At 37.9% G+C, this 19,442-nt stretch overlaps 1 protein-coding gene across 1 annotated transcript in view; it reads right to left on the bottom strand.

The window, feature by feature from the left end:
• The window catches only part of LOC106138984 (nephrin), a 200,258-nt gene that overhangs the window by 80,858 nt on the left and 99,958 nt on the right, over window positions 1-19,442 (bottom strand). Inside the window, exons 5-6 of the mRNA XM_060951941.1 lie at window positions 9,319-9,394; window positions 3,191-3,306 (exon numbers count right to left, since the gene is read on the bottom strand). Of these exons, the coding sequence (XP_060807924.1) occupies window positions 3,191-3,306; window positions 9,319-9,394 (192 nt within the window). The remainder of the gene's footprint in view (window positions 1-3,190; window positions 3,307-9,318; window positions 9,395-19,442) is intronic.

The raw sequence follows: 19,442 nt of genomic DNA, 5'->3' as shown, positions 1-19,442 counted from the left end.
AGTCTCACGAAGAGTGAACGGCCGCGTTCAGCTGTAGTTGCTAGCTTTGCTAGGGTTGCTAGCCCATCGCCTAGAAGGAGAATCTTAAGTTAACTAGCCTATTCTTAGTCGCATTCAACAACATCCATGAGAAATAGATGGAGTGGTCCTCTACTCAAATGTCGGGAATCACACGACACATTTATACAATTGTGTAAATACATTAATATCTTTTTGAGAATATATTTCATTACTGTGCTGTTTGCCGTGTGGTTCCCGCCACCAATACAAAAAAGAATAGGACCACTCCATCTCTTTCCCATGGATGTTGTAAAAGGCGACTAAGGGATAGGCTTACAAACTTGGGATTCTTTTTTAGGCGATGGGCTAGCAACCTGTCACTATTTGAATCTCAATTCTATCATTAAGCTGAACGTGGCCATTTAGTCTTTTCAAGACTGTTGGCTCTGTCTACCCCGCAAGGGATATAGACGTGACCATATGTATGTATGGATCGAAAATTAACAATTTCCACGGAACGTTTTATGTCAGTGCAATTAAATCGGCCCAGGGCATAGTCAATAGCCTGACAAAATAAACATTGCCGTAAGGCAGTTAATAATTCATGAAAGCGCTGTGTTTGCTTTTGAGGGAGGTGGATATTGGTGGAGCTTTATACGTACACTAGACGCCGCCCGCGACTTCGTCCGCATGGAAACCCTGTCAATATGTTATTCTGGGTCTTCAACTACCATTGTCATCGTCCAGCCCATCGTCTAAAGAAGAATCCCAAGTTTGTAAGCCTATCCCTTAGTCGCCTTTTACGACATCCATGGGAAAGAGATGGAGTGGTCCTATTCTTTTTTGTATTGGTGCCGGGAACCACACGGCACTCAATCAATCCATCCTACTGAAATTATAAATGCGAAAGTTTGTATATCAGGATGTCAGTATGGATGTTTGTTACTCTTACACGCAAAAACTACTGAACCGATTACGATGAAATTTGGTATGTGGGTAGCTGAAGGCCCAGCAATGTGCAACCTGCACATTGTTGATGATAACACACGATGTTTTCCCACACCGTAAGAGCATCTGTATTCAAACTAACATACATAACTTCGAAAATAGTCATTGGTAACATTTGAACCACTTTTTCTTCATCACTCTGGAGAGGAGTCGGGGGTATGCCTTTGATCATAGATCCTGGATTGGGTGAGTCAGATTTTTACACGAAGCGACTCCCGTCTGACCTCCGCAACCTTTGCAGGTAAACCTAACCCGTATTGGATCGATCATGGTTACACATCCAGTTGCCTGAATGTGCAGGTTTCCTCACGATGTTTTCCCTCACCGTAAGAGCATCTGTGTTCAAACTAACGTACATAACTTTGAAAATAGTCATTGGTACATGGCCGAGGTGGGATTCGAACCTGTGCCTTTCTGCGCATCACGCATTTTAACCGGCCACCTTACCAATTCGACCACCAACGCTCTCAATTGAAATGGATTATCACGTATCATATAAAGTACCTTTAAGCGTCTTAAGTAAGGTTTTATCATAGAAACTTTAAGAACAGAAGGTTATCTCACATATTTTTGTTTAATAATACATACATACATACATATGGTCACGTCTATATCCCTTGTGGGGTAGACAGAGCCAACAGTCTTGAAAAGAGTGATCGGCCACGTTCAGCTTAAATAATAAAATAAAGCGTTGTTTAATAATAAATATATTTATGTTGTCTAAATGTTTCACTAACAAACTTTCTATTCGTGCCGTTGCACCAACAGTCTCGAAAAGACCAATAGGCCACGTTCAGCTGTTTGGCTTGATGATAGAATTGAGATTCAAATAGTGACAGGTTGCTAGCCGACCGCCTAAAAGGAGAACCCAAGTTTATAAGTACATATTTCCCTAAGTCACTTTTTACGACATCTACGGGAAAAAGATGGAGGGGTATAATTCTATTTTCTTATTGGTGTCGGGAACCACATGGCACTTTTGGTTGTCGTTATAGTAATTAAGTGCTACCCACAATTAAAAATGAATTTCTGTCTTACCTTAAAATCTGAAGTTTATTAGAATTCCCTTAGTCGCCTATTACGACATCCACGGGAAAGATATGGAGTGGTCCAATTCTTTTTTCTATCGGTGCCGGGAACCACACGGCATTTTTATTTGTCGTTATAATAATTTGGTGCTACCAACAATTAAAGATGACTTTCTGTCTTACCTATACTATGTCAATATCTCACTCAATTACCCGACGTCGCGGAGTGGGGTTAAGAGTTTTACATCGTTACCGTAAAAAGCCCAGACATTAATGAGGTGGGTGGTTTATCTTGAAAGGACTCTTACCTTTTTTTTGGGTAGGTAATAATCCGCCATTAGAATTTTATCTCAATATGTTCATTGAAATTGTTTTTATACATTTAGTATGTGTGTTGAGCATATGCTTATACGGAAAAAAATATATAACGTCAATATCTGTTGCGGGGTAGACGGAGCCAATGGTCAGAAGACTAACTGTTATGAAAATTCTATTTAATTTAAATAAAAAATAAAGTTAAAAAAATCTATGTTTCTAAAAGAACAAGGGTGACTGACTCATCAACATCCAGCTAAAATCATAGAAGCTTTGACATTCCTACATATAATCACGTCTATATCCCTTGCGGGGTAGACAGAGCCAGCAGTCTTGAAATATTGGCCACATTCAGCTGTTAGGCTCAATGATAGAATTGAGATTCAGATAGTGACAAGTTGCTAGCCCACCGCCTAAAAGAAGAATCCCAATTTAATAAGCCTATCCCTTAGTCGCCTTTTACGACATCAATGGGAAAGAGATGGAGTTGTCCTATGCTTTATTACATTGGTGCCGGGAACCACACGGCACAGCATTCTCAATCTATTGGAAGTCTATCCCTTAGTCGCCTTTTACGACATCAATGGGAAAGAGATGGAGTAGTCCTATTCTTTATTACATTAGTGCCGGGAACCACACGGCACAACATTCTCAATCTATTGGAAGTCTATCCCTTAGTCGCTTTTTACGACATCAATGGGAAAGAGATGGAGTGGTCCTATTCTTTATTACATTAGTGCCGGGAACCGCACGGCACAGCATTCTCAATCTAAAGAAGAAGTAGAAGAGAAGGAAGTAATCTGTGGTATAAAGAAATGAGTAAAATAATAGGTACTTACATAACACGCTCAGCTGAACTGTGCTTCGCATCGGGTTATCTCTCTGTAAAGCGTCATGCCTCGCTTCGCACGTGAAGTCGGCGTAATCGTCATCTGAAGTCGCTACGAAGCGAACACTGGAACAAAAGATCATGAATTAACATACATCCTACTACTATTATAAAGGCGAAAGTTTGTATGGATGTATGGATGTTTGTTACTCTTTCACGCAAAAACTACTGAACCGATTACCATGAAATTTGGTATGTAGGTAGCTGAAGACCCAGAATAACACATAGGCTATTTTTTATCCCAGAGTTCCCGCGGGATTGATAGGGTTTCCATGCGGACGAAGTCGCGGGCGGCCTCTAGTACGTACATATAATAGTTTCGTGGTCAAGGGTCAGGTCAAAAGTAACCGAAACCGCCGAGCTTGCATGAAGAGAGTTATGAATGTGGATGAAGCGAAGGAAATATGCAGAGATCGTGGCAAGTGGATAGAGGTAATCTCTGCCTACCCCTCCGGGAAAGAGGCGTGATTTTATGTATGTATGTATGTAGTAGTTTCGTCTTGCGGGGTAAACAGAGCCAACAGTCTTGGAAAGACTGATAGGACACATACATACATACATACATATAATCACGTCTATATCCCTTGCGGGGTAGACAGAGCCAAGAGTCTTGTAAAGACTGATAGGCCACGTTCAGCTATTTGGCTTTAACATAGGACACATTGAGCTGTACGGCTTCATGATGGAAATGAAATTCAAATAGTGACAGGTTGCTAGTTTATCGTCTAAAAGATGAATCCCAAGTTTGTAAGCCTATTCCTTAATCGCCTTTTAAGACATCCATGGGAAAGAGAAGGAGTGGTCCTATTCTTTTGTAAGCCTATCATTTAGTCGCCCTTTACGACGGAACGAAATTGAGTGTTAATTTTTTTTATTGGACCCTCATCGTGTCTCAAATGTTTATCTATATAAGTGTTTATTATAAAATATAGTATCGTTGAGTTAGTATCTCGTAACAAAAGTCTCGAACTTACTTCGAGGCTAACATAATCAGTGTAATTTGCCGCATCTATATTTATTTATCTATCACTCTACTTTCACTAACAAAGGATACGCTTTTAAAAAAAAATTCCACGGAAGCGAAGTCTCGGGTGAGAGTAACATAATTCACATTAAACACAAACGGCTCTTTGAAGTCTGTCAAAAATTCGTTCACCAGAGCCATATTTAATTCGAGTCGAGTCAAAACCTCCTAAACTTTTCTGTTGACTCAACTCAGGGTTGCCACACGCGTGATATTACCAAGATTTGTACAGTTTAGCGTGTAAAAAGTTACGCAGAATTTCAGCAGATTGATATGCTGAAGAAAAATGGAATACATACATACATAAAATCACGCCTCTCTCACGGAGGGGTAGGCAGAGACTACATCTTTCCTCTTGCAAAGATCTCTGCATACTTCCTTCGCTTCATCCACATTCATAACTCTCTTCATGGAAGCTCGGCGGTTTCGGGTACTCTCAAAAATGGAATAACTAATTTTAAACATTCGCATTGCATCTTTCATTCATATAATCACGTCTATATCCCTTGCGGGGTAGACAGAGTCTGCTGTCTTGAAATACCGGCCACGTTCAGGTTCACGTTTGGCCTAATGATGGGATTGAGATTCATTTAGTGACAGGTTGCTAGCCCATCGCCTAAAAGAAGAATCCCAAGTTTATAAGCCTATCCCTTAATCGCCTTTTACGACATCCATGGGAAAGAGAAGGAGTGGTCCTATTCTTTTTTTATTGGTGCCGGTTACCACACGGCACTTAATACCTTTAGTCTTTATAAATAAATAGAAAAATGTAATAATCCTAATTATAGATTTTACCAATCGAATTGAGTGTTTGTTTGTATGCTTTACACGTACGACCGAACTACAGTGTTGTACAATATCGTTTGGTCCTGGGTTATATAAAATGTTAGTTCGGCGTCTTGTTTAAAAAAAAAAGAAATATGAGTTATTTTTTTTTAAAGTAATGGCAACCCTACACCGCCGCCGTCACAGACATATGACAGCCGGCGAAAACTCCCAAATTGGTGTTGCCAACAATGATACGCACGGAGATTTATTTATTTAGTTTGTTTGTAAGTTTGTCAGACTTTTTGTCCGATGATTCTGCTAACGCCGTTATTTTTAAACTAGTTTTAGTTGGCCGTTTATCCACACGAATAAAAAAAAAATATTTTGAATTTTTTGTATGTTTGTAACGGATTAACTCAAAAAGTACTTAACATTAATTAAGTCTTCGTGCAAGCTCGACGGTTTCAGTTACTCTTGATCTGACCTTTTGCCATTCATACATATAATCACGTCTATATCTGCGGGGTAGACGGAGCCAAAAGTCTTGAAAAGACTGATAGGCCACGTTCAGCTATTTGGCTTAAAGAAAGAATTGAGATTCAAATAGTAACAGGTTGCTAGCCTATCGCCTAAAAGAAGAATCTCAAAATAAGCCTCTGCCTTAGTCTCCTTTTTACGACATCCATGTGAAAGAGATGCAGTGGTCCTATTCTTTATAATCATCTTCATCCCTTAAAGAGTAGACAGAGCCAACATTCTCGAAGCTTAAGCTGCATTATAGCTTACGTTTAATGTTATTAAAAGTTCACAACTTTAACAAGCTGAAACGCGACTTTTACATAGTTATTTTGAAGTTTCATAGCGTCATAAGCTAACGTGAACACAGCTTATTTTGTTTAAATTTCCGAGCCGGTGTGACACGAGCTTTATAACGCTCAGAACGCGTTAATGTCGCATGGATAAGTAAATAAATACTTGATATTTCATTCGTTCCGTTATACGGGCTACCTAGCTAGAATAATTTATGATATTTTTAAAGTGAGCCGTGTGGTTCCCGGCACCGATATAAAAAAAGAATAGGACCACTCCATCTCTTTCCCATTGATGTCGGAAAAGGCGACTAAGGGAGAGACTTCCAATAGATTGAGAATGCTGTGCCGTGTGGTTCCCGGCACCAATATAAAAAAAAAAATAAGACCACTCCATCTGTTTCCCATGGATGTCGAAATAGGCGACTAAAAGATGATGAAAGATGGGCTAGCAACCTGTCACTATTTGAATCTCAATTCTATAATTAAGCCTTACAGCTGAACGTGGCCTATCAGTCTTACAAGATTGTTTGTTCTGTCTTCCCCGCATGGGATATAGACGTGATTATATGAATGACTGAATGAATTTTTCATTACTGAATGAAGCCTTCTTCAAATTATCATATATGTATGTACAATAATGTACGCGGGAGTAACATGAATTACATATACCTACATACAAATATATAAATTCACGCCTTTTTCCCGGAGGGGTAGGCAGAGACTACATCTTTCCACACGCCACGATCCCTGCACACTTCTTTCGCTTCATCCACATTCATAACTCTCTTCATGCAAGCTCGGCGGTAAAAGTACATTCGACTAGGCCTTCCCACTTCAATCTTTTCATCCACACTCTCCTTATACATTTGCTTAGTCAACCTGCTTGCAAGGAACATAATATTTTTGTATTGATACAGCACAAGCAAAAGCCAGTAAAAATCGCTAGTGAGCGAAATGATTAATAGTTCAAAGGTTATACCATTTATTTTGATTGACAGATCATTGGTCCATAAAATTATGTGGTAAAATTTATAGAATAAACCAATTACACTAATATTATAAATGCGAAAGTTTGTGAGTATGTCAGTATGGATGTTTGTTACGCTTTCACGTAAAAACTACCGAACCGATTACGATGAAATTTGGTAAGTAGGTAGCTGAAGACCCAGAATAACACATAGGCTACTTTTTATCCCGGAGTTCTCGCGGGATTGATAGGGTTTCCATGCGGACGAAGTCGCGAGCGGCCTCTAGTAATGTAATAAATGCACAACTTGAGGCTATAAAAGTTAAGCTCACAGCTTGTTTTTGTCACAGCACAGTCAGCTTGTTTTTTCCATTAGTGTCGGGAACCACACGGCACTTTAATTTATTCTTCAAATCCAAATGTAAATGTGTATTCATGAGAAAATCTTGAATGTTGTCACTTTGAGTGACGTGGGGGTGGGGGGGGAAAGAATAATCCCCTCTTATATGACTTTTGGGTCCAAAGTTGAGGTACGTATTTTATTGGTAAAAAAAGAAACGTACCATTTTGTCAAACAGTCAGGCATCGTTAATATGAAGTTTATTTATTTATTTGTTGTATTGTATCAAATCCCATTCCCATGGATGTCGTAAAAGGCGACTAAGGGATAGGCTTATAAACTTGGAATTCTTCTTTTAGGCGATGGGCTAGAAACCTCACTATCATTATTTGATTCTCAATTCTATCATCAAGCCTAATAGCTGAACGTGGCCTATCAGTATTGTCAAGACTTTTGGCTCTGTCTACCCCGAAAGGGATATAGACGTGACCATATATATGTAAGAACGTAACTGTAGTGTTGGTCACTTTAAAAAGATAATCCGTTTCTACGCTTAAAACGTTATGAATGAAGCGAAGGAAGTATGCAGAGATCGTGGCAAGTGGAAAGAGGTAGTCTCTGCCTACCCCTCCGGGAAAGAGGCGTGATTTTATGTATGCACGTATGTACGCTTATAACGTCAACAATCAAATACTTAATAGTGTTTAATTCAGAATTGAGTTGAAGAGAGTACACTCTTCAACTCAATTCTGAATTTGAAACATCTTTTGAATGATTAAAATATAGTTTGTACAGATATGTTATCTTGAGCAATTTAATTTTAGGGTGCCTAAAAGGTAAAATTGGAACCCCAATTACAAAACATCCGCTGTCTGTCTCGTAACCTGTCACCGGGCTTGTATCTCATGAACAGTGATAGCAAGAAAGGTGAAAATTTTTCACTAAACTTTGGAGTCTTCTTTTAGGCGATGGGCTAGCAACCTGTCACTATTTGAATCTCAATTCTATCATTAAGCCAAAAAAAACTCAACGTGGCCTTTCAGTCTTTTCAAGACTGTTGGCTCTGTCTACCCCGCAAGGCTTATAGATGTGACTATATGTATGTATGTATATTTTTGGTCCAGAGTAGTGGTCCTTTTTTTTTATAGGTGCCGGGAACCACACGGCAATGCCGGGAACAACAAATGTCATGTTTAAAATATGGTCAAGGTTGATAATATGAAAAGGTAACTATCTGTTCTACCATATAATTTACACACTCGCGAAACGTGTCAAAGTGCTAACGTTTAAAATTGAAGACAACTTTGTATGAAGTATGTAATTTCCTATGCGCATGAGTTAATAAATTGCTTTTGTGGAACGTCCAAAGTTTTGAATATTAGATTTGTGTGCTACGGACGGACATTGTGAACTTTTGACGGGTGTGCGAGAATGTATGCGTATCTAACTTGTGGTGTAGTGGTTAAATTGGCAGAATCGTTTGAGGTAGTATAGAGGATCGAATCCGACGTCAGCTCAGGAGCCCGGTTATGTATTTATCAATCTTATGATAGAATAGAATACATTTATTTTTAAAATTGGATACAAGGTATCACTTATTAAAGGGTCAGGTCAAAAGTACCCGAAACCGCCGAAGAGAGATGAAGCTTGCATGAAGAGAGATGAATGTGGATGAAGCGAAGGAAGTGTGCAGAGATCGTGGCAAGTGGAAAGAGGTAGTCTCTGCCTACCCCTCCGGGAAAGAGGCGTGATTTTTATGTAGGTTTGTATGTAACACTTATTGACGTCACATAACTTAAATCTAATTATGCGCATGTGTAGAAGAAGCGGCGGAACAAAAGTTTGACATTTGAACTGAACATAGCCGTCATTAATTCATATCCACATTCCTTATACATTCATATAGTCACGTCTATATTCCTTGCACGATAGACAGAGCCAATAGTCTCGAAAAAACTGAATGGCTACATTCAGCTGTATGGCTTCATGATGGAATTGAGATTCAAATAGTGACAGGTTGCTAACCCATCGCCTAAAAAAGAATCCCAAGTTTATGAGCATATCCTTTAGTCGCCTTTTACGACATCCATGGGAAAGAGATCGAGTGGTCCTATTTTGTATTGGTGCCGGGAACCACATGACACGGCACATAAATATAAATACATACCTTGAGATTGTTGTATATCTGGTCGATTTGGGATTTCCATTTGGACCTTCTATCTCTTTCACTCGCTCGTGTGCAACTGAAACAAAAAATAAAAGAAATGAAGGTTATGTAAACAATTATTTCACCCGTATTTGTATCTACAAATATGTAAGTAAGTGTATGTTAGGTTGAATACAATCACGTCTCTATCCCTTACGGGTTAAATAGAGCCAAAATAGTCTTGAAAGACCGAAACGTTCAGCTGTATGGCTTAACGATATAACATACATACATACATACATATAATCACGTCTTTATCCCTTGCGGGGTAGACAGAGCCAACAGTCTTAAAAAAACTGATAGGCCACGTTCAGCTGTTTGGCTTAACGATATAATTGAGATTCAAACAGTGACAGGTTGCTAGCCCATCGCCTAAAAGAAGAATCCCAAGTTTATTAGCCTATCCCTTCATCGACTTTCACGGAAAGAGAAGCAGCTCTCACAGTTTTTTCTTCGGTGCGTACCTATTTTCTTAGTCGCCTTTTACGACATCCATGAAAAAGAAATTGAGTTTTCCTATTCAAATATGCCGGAAACCACACGGCACCTTGATCTCGGTGAGATATGTCAGTAAATAACATACATACATACAGTCACGTCTATATCCCTTACGGGGTAGACAGAGTCAATAGTCCCGAAAAGACTGAAAGGCCACGTTCAGCTGCTCGGCTTAATGATGGAATTGAGATCCAAATAGTGACAGGTTGCTAGACCGTCGCCTAAAAAAAGGATCGCAATTTTATAAGCCTATCCCTTAGTCGCCTTTAACGACATCCATGGGAAAGAGATGGAGTGGTCCTATTATTTTTTGTATTGCTGCCAGGAACCACACGGCATACGGCTTCAGTAAATAACACCCCTCTATTCGTTTGGGGGGTTAAACCTAACGATCTTACAAAGCGTCTCAGTATAAAGGTGAATTTACATAGTGAAATTACTATAATCGGCGTAGACATCTCTAGAGTACATTAAAATCTTAAATTCGGCGATTTGCTTTACAACGTGCACTTACGTCTTGTTCCCGGTGGGGTGGGCAGAGACTTTATCTTCTTAATGGCCACGATCTCTTGATATACTTCCTACTCTCTCACTGTGTCGGCCTGTGTCGCAGCGGTAGTGCGCTTGTCTGTGACACATCATGTCCCGGGTTCGAATCCCGGCCAGGGCATGATGAGAAATGAACTTTCTCTGATTGGCCTGGGTCTTGGATGTTTATCTAGGTGCCGGTGCCGGCATCAATACAAAAAATAATAGGACCACTCCATCTCTTTCCCGTGAAAGTCGTAAAAGGCGACTAAGGGATAGGCTTACAAACTTGGGATTCTTTTTTAGGCGATGGGCTAGCAACCTGCCACTATTTAAATCTCAATTCTATCTTTAAGGAAAATAGCTGAAGGTGGCCATTCAGTCTTTTCAACACTGTTGGCTCTGTCTAACCCTCAAGGGATATGGACGTGACCATATGTATGTATGTACATACATACATACTGGTCACAATGTCACAACGGAGCCAACAGTCTTGAAAAGACTGATAGGCCACGTTCAGCTGTTTGGCTTAATGATAGAATTGAGATTCAAATAGTGACAGGTTGCTAGCCCATCGCCTAAAAAAAAAGAATACCTACCAAGTTTGTAAGCCTATCCTTAGTCGCCTTTTACGACATCCATGGGTATTCCATCTTGATTCAAGAGGAAGATTTATATGTATATTTTTTTCCGAATTTTGCACCCGTGCGAAGCCGGGGCGGGTCGCTAGTCACTACATAGTATAAAACAAAGTCGCTATTTTAGTCTGTTTGTCTGTATGCTTAAATCTTTAATATTACGCAACGGATTTTGATGCGGTTTTTTGTAACAGTTAGAGTGATGCAAGAGGAAGGTTTTTATGTATAATAACATTTATAATTTTGCACCCGTGCGAAGCCGGGGCGGGTCGCTAGTGCTGAATAAAAACGAGTTATAAACTTCAAAATGTTTGTATACATCCCTGGTTAATCTGTTGAAGACATGAAATTTAATAAGTTCGTCATTTTCACGAGAACTTGATGGATTTTTGACATGTTGTTAATTGCTTGTTTTAGATCCGAAGATTGGTATCTCGAGATTTAATCATTTTTTAATAAATTGGAGTCTCATCGACCTATGTCACGTCTATATCTCTTGCGAGGTAGACAGAGCCAACAGTCTTGAAAAGACTGAATGGCCACGTTCAGCTATTTGGCTTAATGATAGAATTGAGATTCAAGGCTGCTAGCTCATCGCCTAAAAAGGAACCCGTAAGCCAATCTTTTAGTCGCCTTTTAAGACATCCATGGATGTTTAACCATGGATCCAATACGGATTAGGTTCCTTTGCAAAACTATATTTTGGTGTCATGTTTCACTAATAGAAACAAGAATAGGACTACACGCATCTCTCTTTCACATGAATGTCGTGGAACGCAGCTAAGTGATAAGTTTATACACTTGGGATTCTTCTTTTAGGCGATGGGCTAGCAACCTGTCGCTATTTGAATGAGTATTGAGTGATATGAAAAAGTAATGTAGTAATTTGACGGCCTCTGTTGTTTTCAAGACTGTTGGCTCTGTCTACCCCGCAAGGGATATAGACGTGGCCATACGTATATATGTATGTTACACATCCATTTACCTGAATGTGCAGGTTTCCTCAAGATGTTTCCCCTCACTATAAGAACATCGGTTAGTATTATTGAGAAAAATCATTTACATTTCTGAAATATCAAGCGGTATTCCCTACCCTAAGGGTACCTTTTCACGCCCTTTTAAGGGATTCTATAAATTCTCTCTATAAATTCCCTCGGGAAAATTTGTGCGAAGGAAATTTTCCTTAAAAAGTATTTTACGGGTTTATAACTGGTATTGATACACATATACATATATTTGCTTGTGTCTTGGATGTTTATCTATATAAGTATTTATTACTAGCTGTGCCTGCGACTTCGTCCGCGTGGAAAAGTTATATTGGGCATCATTGAAGTCCTCAAGGATGAATAATTTTCCCCGTTTTTTTCACATATTCCATGATTTCTTTTCTCCTTATAGTTGCAGCGTGATGTTATATAGCCTAAAGCCTTCCTCGATTAATGGTCTATTTAACGCAAAAAGAATATTTCAATTCGAACCAGTAATTCCTGAGATTAGCGCCCTCAAACATACAAACAAACTCTTCAGCTTTATAATATTAGTATAGATAATATATAGTATCGTTGAGTTAGTATCTCGTAACACAAGTCTCGAACTCACTTCGAGGCTAACTCAATCTGTGTAATTCGTCCCGTATATATATTTATTTATATCTTCACATCTTTTCCATTCACGGGGTGGACTTCAATAATATGAACAGAAAATGCCTTGTGGTTTGGAATGTGAGTTAATATGTAAGTCAATTAGTCAGTGTCTTCATTTCACACATATGTACATACATATAATCACGTCTATATCCCTCGCGGGGTAGATAGAGCCAACAGTCTTAAAAAGACTAGATGGCCACGTTCAGCCCATCGCCTAAAAGAAGAATCTCAAGTTTTTTAGCCTACCCTTTAGTCGCCTCAAACGGTATTCATTAAAAGAGATGGATTGGTCTCATTTTTAACTATCAGTCTTTTCAAGACTGTTGGCTCTGTCTACCCCACAAGGGATATAGACGTGACCATATGTATGTATGTATGTACTGAATTGGAACTACTATTCAGTTGTATTTATATAAAGCGGCTGGCGTAAATAAATAAAATAAATTTGCGTAAAAACAAAACACAACTGTTTTTATGAACTACAATCAATTAGGGATTACGAATATAAATACCAACATTTCACATTGAAAACCTACTTGATTCGAGAGCTCTTCATAAAATGACCCTTGCTAGTATACAATTCAGAATTCGAGTTGGAACGGGTAGTTTATTTTGAATGAGCATTGTACGATTTGCGCTGTAGGTATGTTTGTTTTTATAAATATTAATAGTTAATTTTAGGGGCTGTTAGTATAACTAAAAGAAACCGTGAATTATCAATAAATAGAAATAAATAATGCTACTATCTCGTCCACATTTCTATTCTAAGTCTGAATAGTTGTGAAGTTGACGTTGTTGAAGAAAATGCTGCAGTGCAGATTGTTACCGCTTCTTCTGCACTGACGCTTTGGAAGCGGCAGGAAACTTAGTTTTAAGTAGTTAATTTATTTGTCGTCAACCAATGTTGTGAAACCAAAAGATATGACAATTAATAACTGATATGTAGTGTCTTATACTAATGAATAAAAAATTTTTATTTGAATTTCTTCTAACTATGACTTGACCAGGACTCGAACCTGAAACCTAGTTACAGGAAACACCACTTAACAGAGAACAAAATCATCCCCCCACAATTTATAAATACACTAATTAAAATCATCTTTAAGGTTATAAGTAGGTACCGTACTCTGTCAGTGAAAATATTCAAAATGGCGTCAATAAAATTTTATCTTACTACATGTAAATACGCTTCTTAGAAACTTGGTAATCTGCAGATTGTTAGCAGATGGCGTTAATTAGCTGTCCTTTTAGGGTTCAGTTATGAGTTTAGTATTTAACCTTCTGCCAAAAAAAGAAAGGTGTAATTTTTTGACAGTCTGGGGCACACATATAATCACGTATTTATCCAATTCATGCCGTGTGGTTCCCGGCACCAATATAAAAAAGAATAGGCTCACTCTATCTCTTTCCCATGGAAGTCGTAAAAGGCGACTTAGGGATGGCTTATAAACTTGGGATTCATTTTTTGGGCGACAGGCTAGCAACCTGTCACTATTCGAATCTCAATTCTATCATCAAGCCAAACAGCTGAACGTGGCTAATTTGTCTTTATAAGACCGTTGGCTCTGTCTACCCCGCAAGGGATACAGACGTGATTATATGTATGCATGTATGTAATAGAAAATGGCAAAGAATTCACAGCATTCCATCTTGCAATAGCACTGCATACCATTTTTAATACCACACTTATTACATCCACTTAAAGACTCGAGCACTCGCATTAAAATACATATCGCCATTACAGAACCGGTCTCACACGGAAGTTATAAAACAGCAGGTTCCATATAATCGTAATCTTTAGTAAATGTAGAACCCATACATTATTAGGGATGGTTATTATACATACATAAAATCACGCCTCTTTCCTGGAGGGGTAGGCAGAGACTACCTCTTTCCACTTGCCACGATCTCTGCATACTTCCTTCGCTTCATCCACATTCATAACTCTCTTCATGCAAGCTCGGCGGTTTCGGGCACTCTTGACCTGACCCTTTACCAGGACGTCCTTAATTTGATCAAGATACGTTCGTCTAGGTCTTCCCACTCCGAGCTTTCCCTCCACACTCTCCTTGTATATCTGCTTAGTCAATCTGCTTACGTATATGGAACACAGAGTGTATATTCAGGGGAGACGGCACGCTACAACGTTAGAGATGTGGAATTTTTGACGAAGTTGTCATTTTAAAATGGCAGAAAGGTGTCGGATGCAGGTCGCTTTCGAGTTTTAGAAGTTTTCGTGCGGCCTTATTAATAATTTATTGTATATTTTTGTCATGATGTTAAAAATGGGCCGCGTGGATCCCAGAGACAGGCGTGATGTATGTACGTGTGTAGAATAGAATAGATTTATTTTCAAAATTGGATACAAGGTATCACTTATTGACGTCATATCACTTAAATCTAATTATAACTACTACCGCTTCCAAAGCGCATGTGTAGAAGAAGCGGCGGAACAAACTACACTGCAGCATTTTCATCGGACGTCAATATACAAAATTAAATCTCTTAAAACTAAATCATGGACGAATGCACATTGTCTACAGTAAAAAACATGAATGAATTTAGAACTAGTATATGTAATGACAAGTCTTGTTTTCTTTGTGCAAGAGTGCTTCGATCAATGATGTTTACTTTATAAAAAAGTCTATCCTATATTTCAAATCCTACGTTGTTATTTACTGAAAAAAAGAAACCTTCATTTACAAACCAGATATACGTTAGTCGATTCCATTAAACTAATATATACGTTGAGCTAGTATGTAACTCACATATACGTATGACAAATTCTGTGAAACCACTTTCCGAATTCCAACAAAACTTTTGCCACCTCAAAATCTCACAGAACTAAATATTTAAGAATAAAACTATTCGCAAGTTATCTGTCCAAAACCGTCAAAACTTAAGGAAAGTTTCAGATAATATTAATAGAAAAATATCGTGGTGGGGTTTTCGGCACCGGCATAAAATATTAGCTGTCGATATTCGTTTGTCGCCTCACTACGCTATCGCGGATTTATTGCTACTGGATGTGCCTTATTTTTTTATAAGAACGAGTAATAATTTATAATATTTTACGTGTATATTTTACATGTACACTAGCTGCCCCGACAAACGTTGTTTTGACATATAAATAATTTAGGAGGAGTTACAGGAGATGGTAAACTGTATGCATGAAGCTTTAAAAGAGAAAGGAATGAAAGTGAACGTAAGTAAAACTAAAACACTGGTTTTTGAAATGGAGAAAGAAATGACAGCATGTAATATTTTGATTGGAGGAGAAAAAGTTGAGCAAGTGAAAGAGTTTGTATATCTAGGATCAAAGTTTACATCAGATGGCAAGTGTGATAGTGATATTGAAAGGAGAGTGAACGCGGGGAACATGGTGAATGGAGCTTTGCATGCCTTTATGAGCAGTCAGAAACTATCCAAAAAGGCTCGACTGGCTGTGCACAGGGGCGTGTTGGTCCCGACATTAATGTATGGGAGTGAAAGTTGGGTATGGCAAAAGAAGCACGAAAGCAGAATAAATGCAGTGGAAATGAGAGCGTTAAGGAGTATGTTGGGTGTGAAATTGAGTGACCGGATAAGGAACAGCGTGATAAGGGAATGTTGTGATGTGAAAGAAGATGTAGTTACAGGAATAGAAAAGGGTATGTTGAGATGGTTCGGTCATGTGGAGAGGATGAATGAAAACAGGTTGACTAAGCAGATATACAAGGAGAGTGTGGAGGGAAAGGTCGGGGTGGGAAGACCTAGACGAACATATCTTGATCAAATTAAGGACGTCCTGGTGAAGGGTCAGGTCAAAAGTGCCCGAAACCGCCGAGCTTGCATGAACAGAGTTATGAATGTGGATGAAGCAAAGGAAGTATGCAGGGATCGTGGCAAGTGGAAAGAGGTAGTCTCTGCCTACCCCTCCGGGAAAGAGGCGTGAGTTTATGTATGTATGTATGTAAATAATTTCTAGTTAAAAAAAAAATGTTAAGGGTGGACAACCCTTATCACTAAGGGGTATAAAAATAGATTTTGGCCGATTCTCAGACCTGCTCAATATGCTCACAAAACCGGGTCACAAACTTGTGCCGGGTTCGAATCCCGGCCAGGGCATGATGGGAAACGAACTTTCTCCGATTGACCTGGGTCTTAGATGTTTATCTATATAAGTATTTATTATAAATATATAGTATCTTTGAGTTAGTATTTTGTAACACAAGTCTCGAACTTACTACGAGGCTAACTCAATCTGTGGTAATTTGTCCCGTATATATTTATTTATTATTTATAGTTAAAAAATATAAAATGTCACTGACCGCCCGCAAGGGATATAGTCACGATTGTATGTATGTACATACATACATAAAATCACGCCTCTTTCCCGGAGGGGTAGGCAGAGACATCCTCTTTCCACTTGCCACGATCTCTACATACTTCCTTCGCTTCATTCACAATCATAACTCTCTTCATGCAAGCTCGGCGGTTTTTTCATGTATGTATGTATGTGCAAAAAAACTAGTTACTCGCCATAGAAGATCTAGTAGCGCTATATCTTTGCGCTGCGGTTTCACTCGCACCAATAACGCAGTGACGTTGACACGACCGCCACGTGATAGGTTCCTATCACACCCCCTATTGCTTCCAAAATTATGAACGAAAAATTTCTCATTTCATGTTTTGACGTTTTTTTTTACTACGCTTTTATTAGCTTGGGTTGTATGTATGTATGTATGTATGTATGTATGTAACGGAATCTTTGAGCTTAATTTTCACTGATTTCTAAACGTCTGATCAACTTGAAACTTTGCACACGTATCAAGGACCGATGACAATGCAATATTTTGATAAGAGTTTCTCATTATCCTTATTAAAACTGCCAGGATTAATAAATTCATTTTTAGATCCTTCGTATGAGAGTAAGAGAGACAGAGATAGCACCAGTGCCAGTAATCTCCATACAAGAAACCAAGAAGTTCTGACGTATAATGAGTCAAAAAGAGATGTAATATATTTCCATATAATGTCACTATTAACCTGAGGCTTCTTTATTTCATCGCATTGCTCCATTTAGAATTACCATTAGAAACAATAGTAGAATTAGTAGAATATTTTAAAACAATAAAAAATATATAAGTAATAAAACAAAAGTAATAAATGAAAATTGAACAACTAAATTTACAACAATACAAGAATAAAGTTACTACCTACAGAACTTTGCGATATTTAATACGTATTTAACATATTAATGCGATTCTTGAATTAACATTATGTAACTTTTGCATATTTATAATAGCAACACTGTAATACTCGCTTGGAAAATGAGTGACAGTTTGTTTATTTATGTAAAATAAGTTTTGCAGTAAGTTTTGAATTCGATTCTAACACCTGTAAACTTTCTTTCTGTTTTTTTACCGGTGCCTGTGTATTTACCTATTTGCACTTTGTTTTGTGCTGATAACTTGTCGTTATTTGGAGTTTGGAATCTTCCGTTGAGTCGAGCTTTGTTCTTCCGGATATTCGTGTGATTTTATCATCTGAGATTGGACTCTGACTGTGTTCACTGTGTTGTGCAGATATTTTGAGATAGGACTCCTGTAAAAAGTACCTGATTATTTGAGATAGGAGTCCCAAGTTTGTGTTTGTTTTTGTGAAAGACAGATTTTACTACAAAAGTGCCACGATGTCTTCAGATAAACATTGTTGCGTTCCTGGTTGTAAAGGCAGTGGAGGTATGTTTGAAATATTTTTGTTCCTGTATCAATCTGCCTCTTAATCTTGTGGTTTGATTCCTGGCAAGGCCACAATCGAAAATTGTTATGTTTGCTGGATAGTCAAAAATATTATTAACAGTGATTTATCACTATAAAATTCTTTTCAACTGGGTTTAACAATCATCATACATACATGCATACATATAATCACGTCTATATCCCTTGCGGGGTAGACAGAGCCAACAGTCTTGTAAAGACTGATAGGCCACCTTCAGCTATTGGGCTTTAAGATAGAATTGAGATTCAAATAGTGACAGGTTGCTAGCCCATCGCCTAAAAAAGAATCATGATGATGAGAATATTATGAGATTTAATCCAATCAGGCCACATATAACTTTAAGAAAGTTAGTTGTGAAAACCTCCGGCGATGGCCGCATGGTTGCGAAAGTCATTTCTAGTAAGATAGTTATACAGCGTAGTAGAAGTAGTAGGAAGTTAACACTTCTACCAAAAAATAATTGTATAAAAAAACTAGGCGTTTTATTGCTAATCAAACTAAAAAATAGAAAATAAATAATAGTTTAAAAAAAACTAAAAAACTACGCTTTATTGCTAATCATACTAAAAAATAGAAAATAAAATTTAAAGACAAAGGAATTATAAAACAGTAGTAGCAAGTCGAACAATCGGTTATAGTCAATTACCTCCGATTAAAATTATAACAAAATTAAATTTATAAACAAAACAATTTAAATCAGAGTAAAAAGCGTGGGGTGCATTTTACTTCATTTTCATAACTCTCTTGTCATAAATATATGCTAATAGAATGATTTTAATATTTACTACATCAGGCACCCCACGCTTTTTACTCAGATTTCAATTGTTTTGTTTATAAATTTAATTTTGTTATAATTTTAATCGGAGGTAATTGACTATAACCGATTGTTCGACTTGCTACTACTGTTTTATAATTCCTTTGTCTTTAAATTTTATTTTCTATTTTTTAGTTTGATTAGCAATAAAGCGTAGTTTTTTAGTTTTTTTTAAACTATTATTTTTTAATATTAGTC

The sequence above is a fragment of the Amyelois transitella genome, chromosome 27 (genome assembly GCF_032362555.1).
Source record: "Amyelois transitella isolate CPQ chromosome 27, ilAmyTran1.1, whole genome shotgun sequence".
Taxonomy (NCBI): domain Eukaryota; kingdom Metazoa; phylum Arthropoda; class Insecta; order Lepidoptera; family Pyralidae; genus Amyelois; species Amyelois transitella.
Note: the sequence above shows the minus strand (reverse complement) of the source record. Positions and strands in the feature narration are given on the sequence as shown.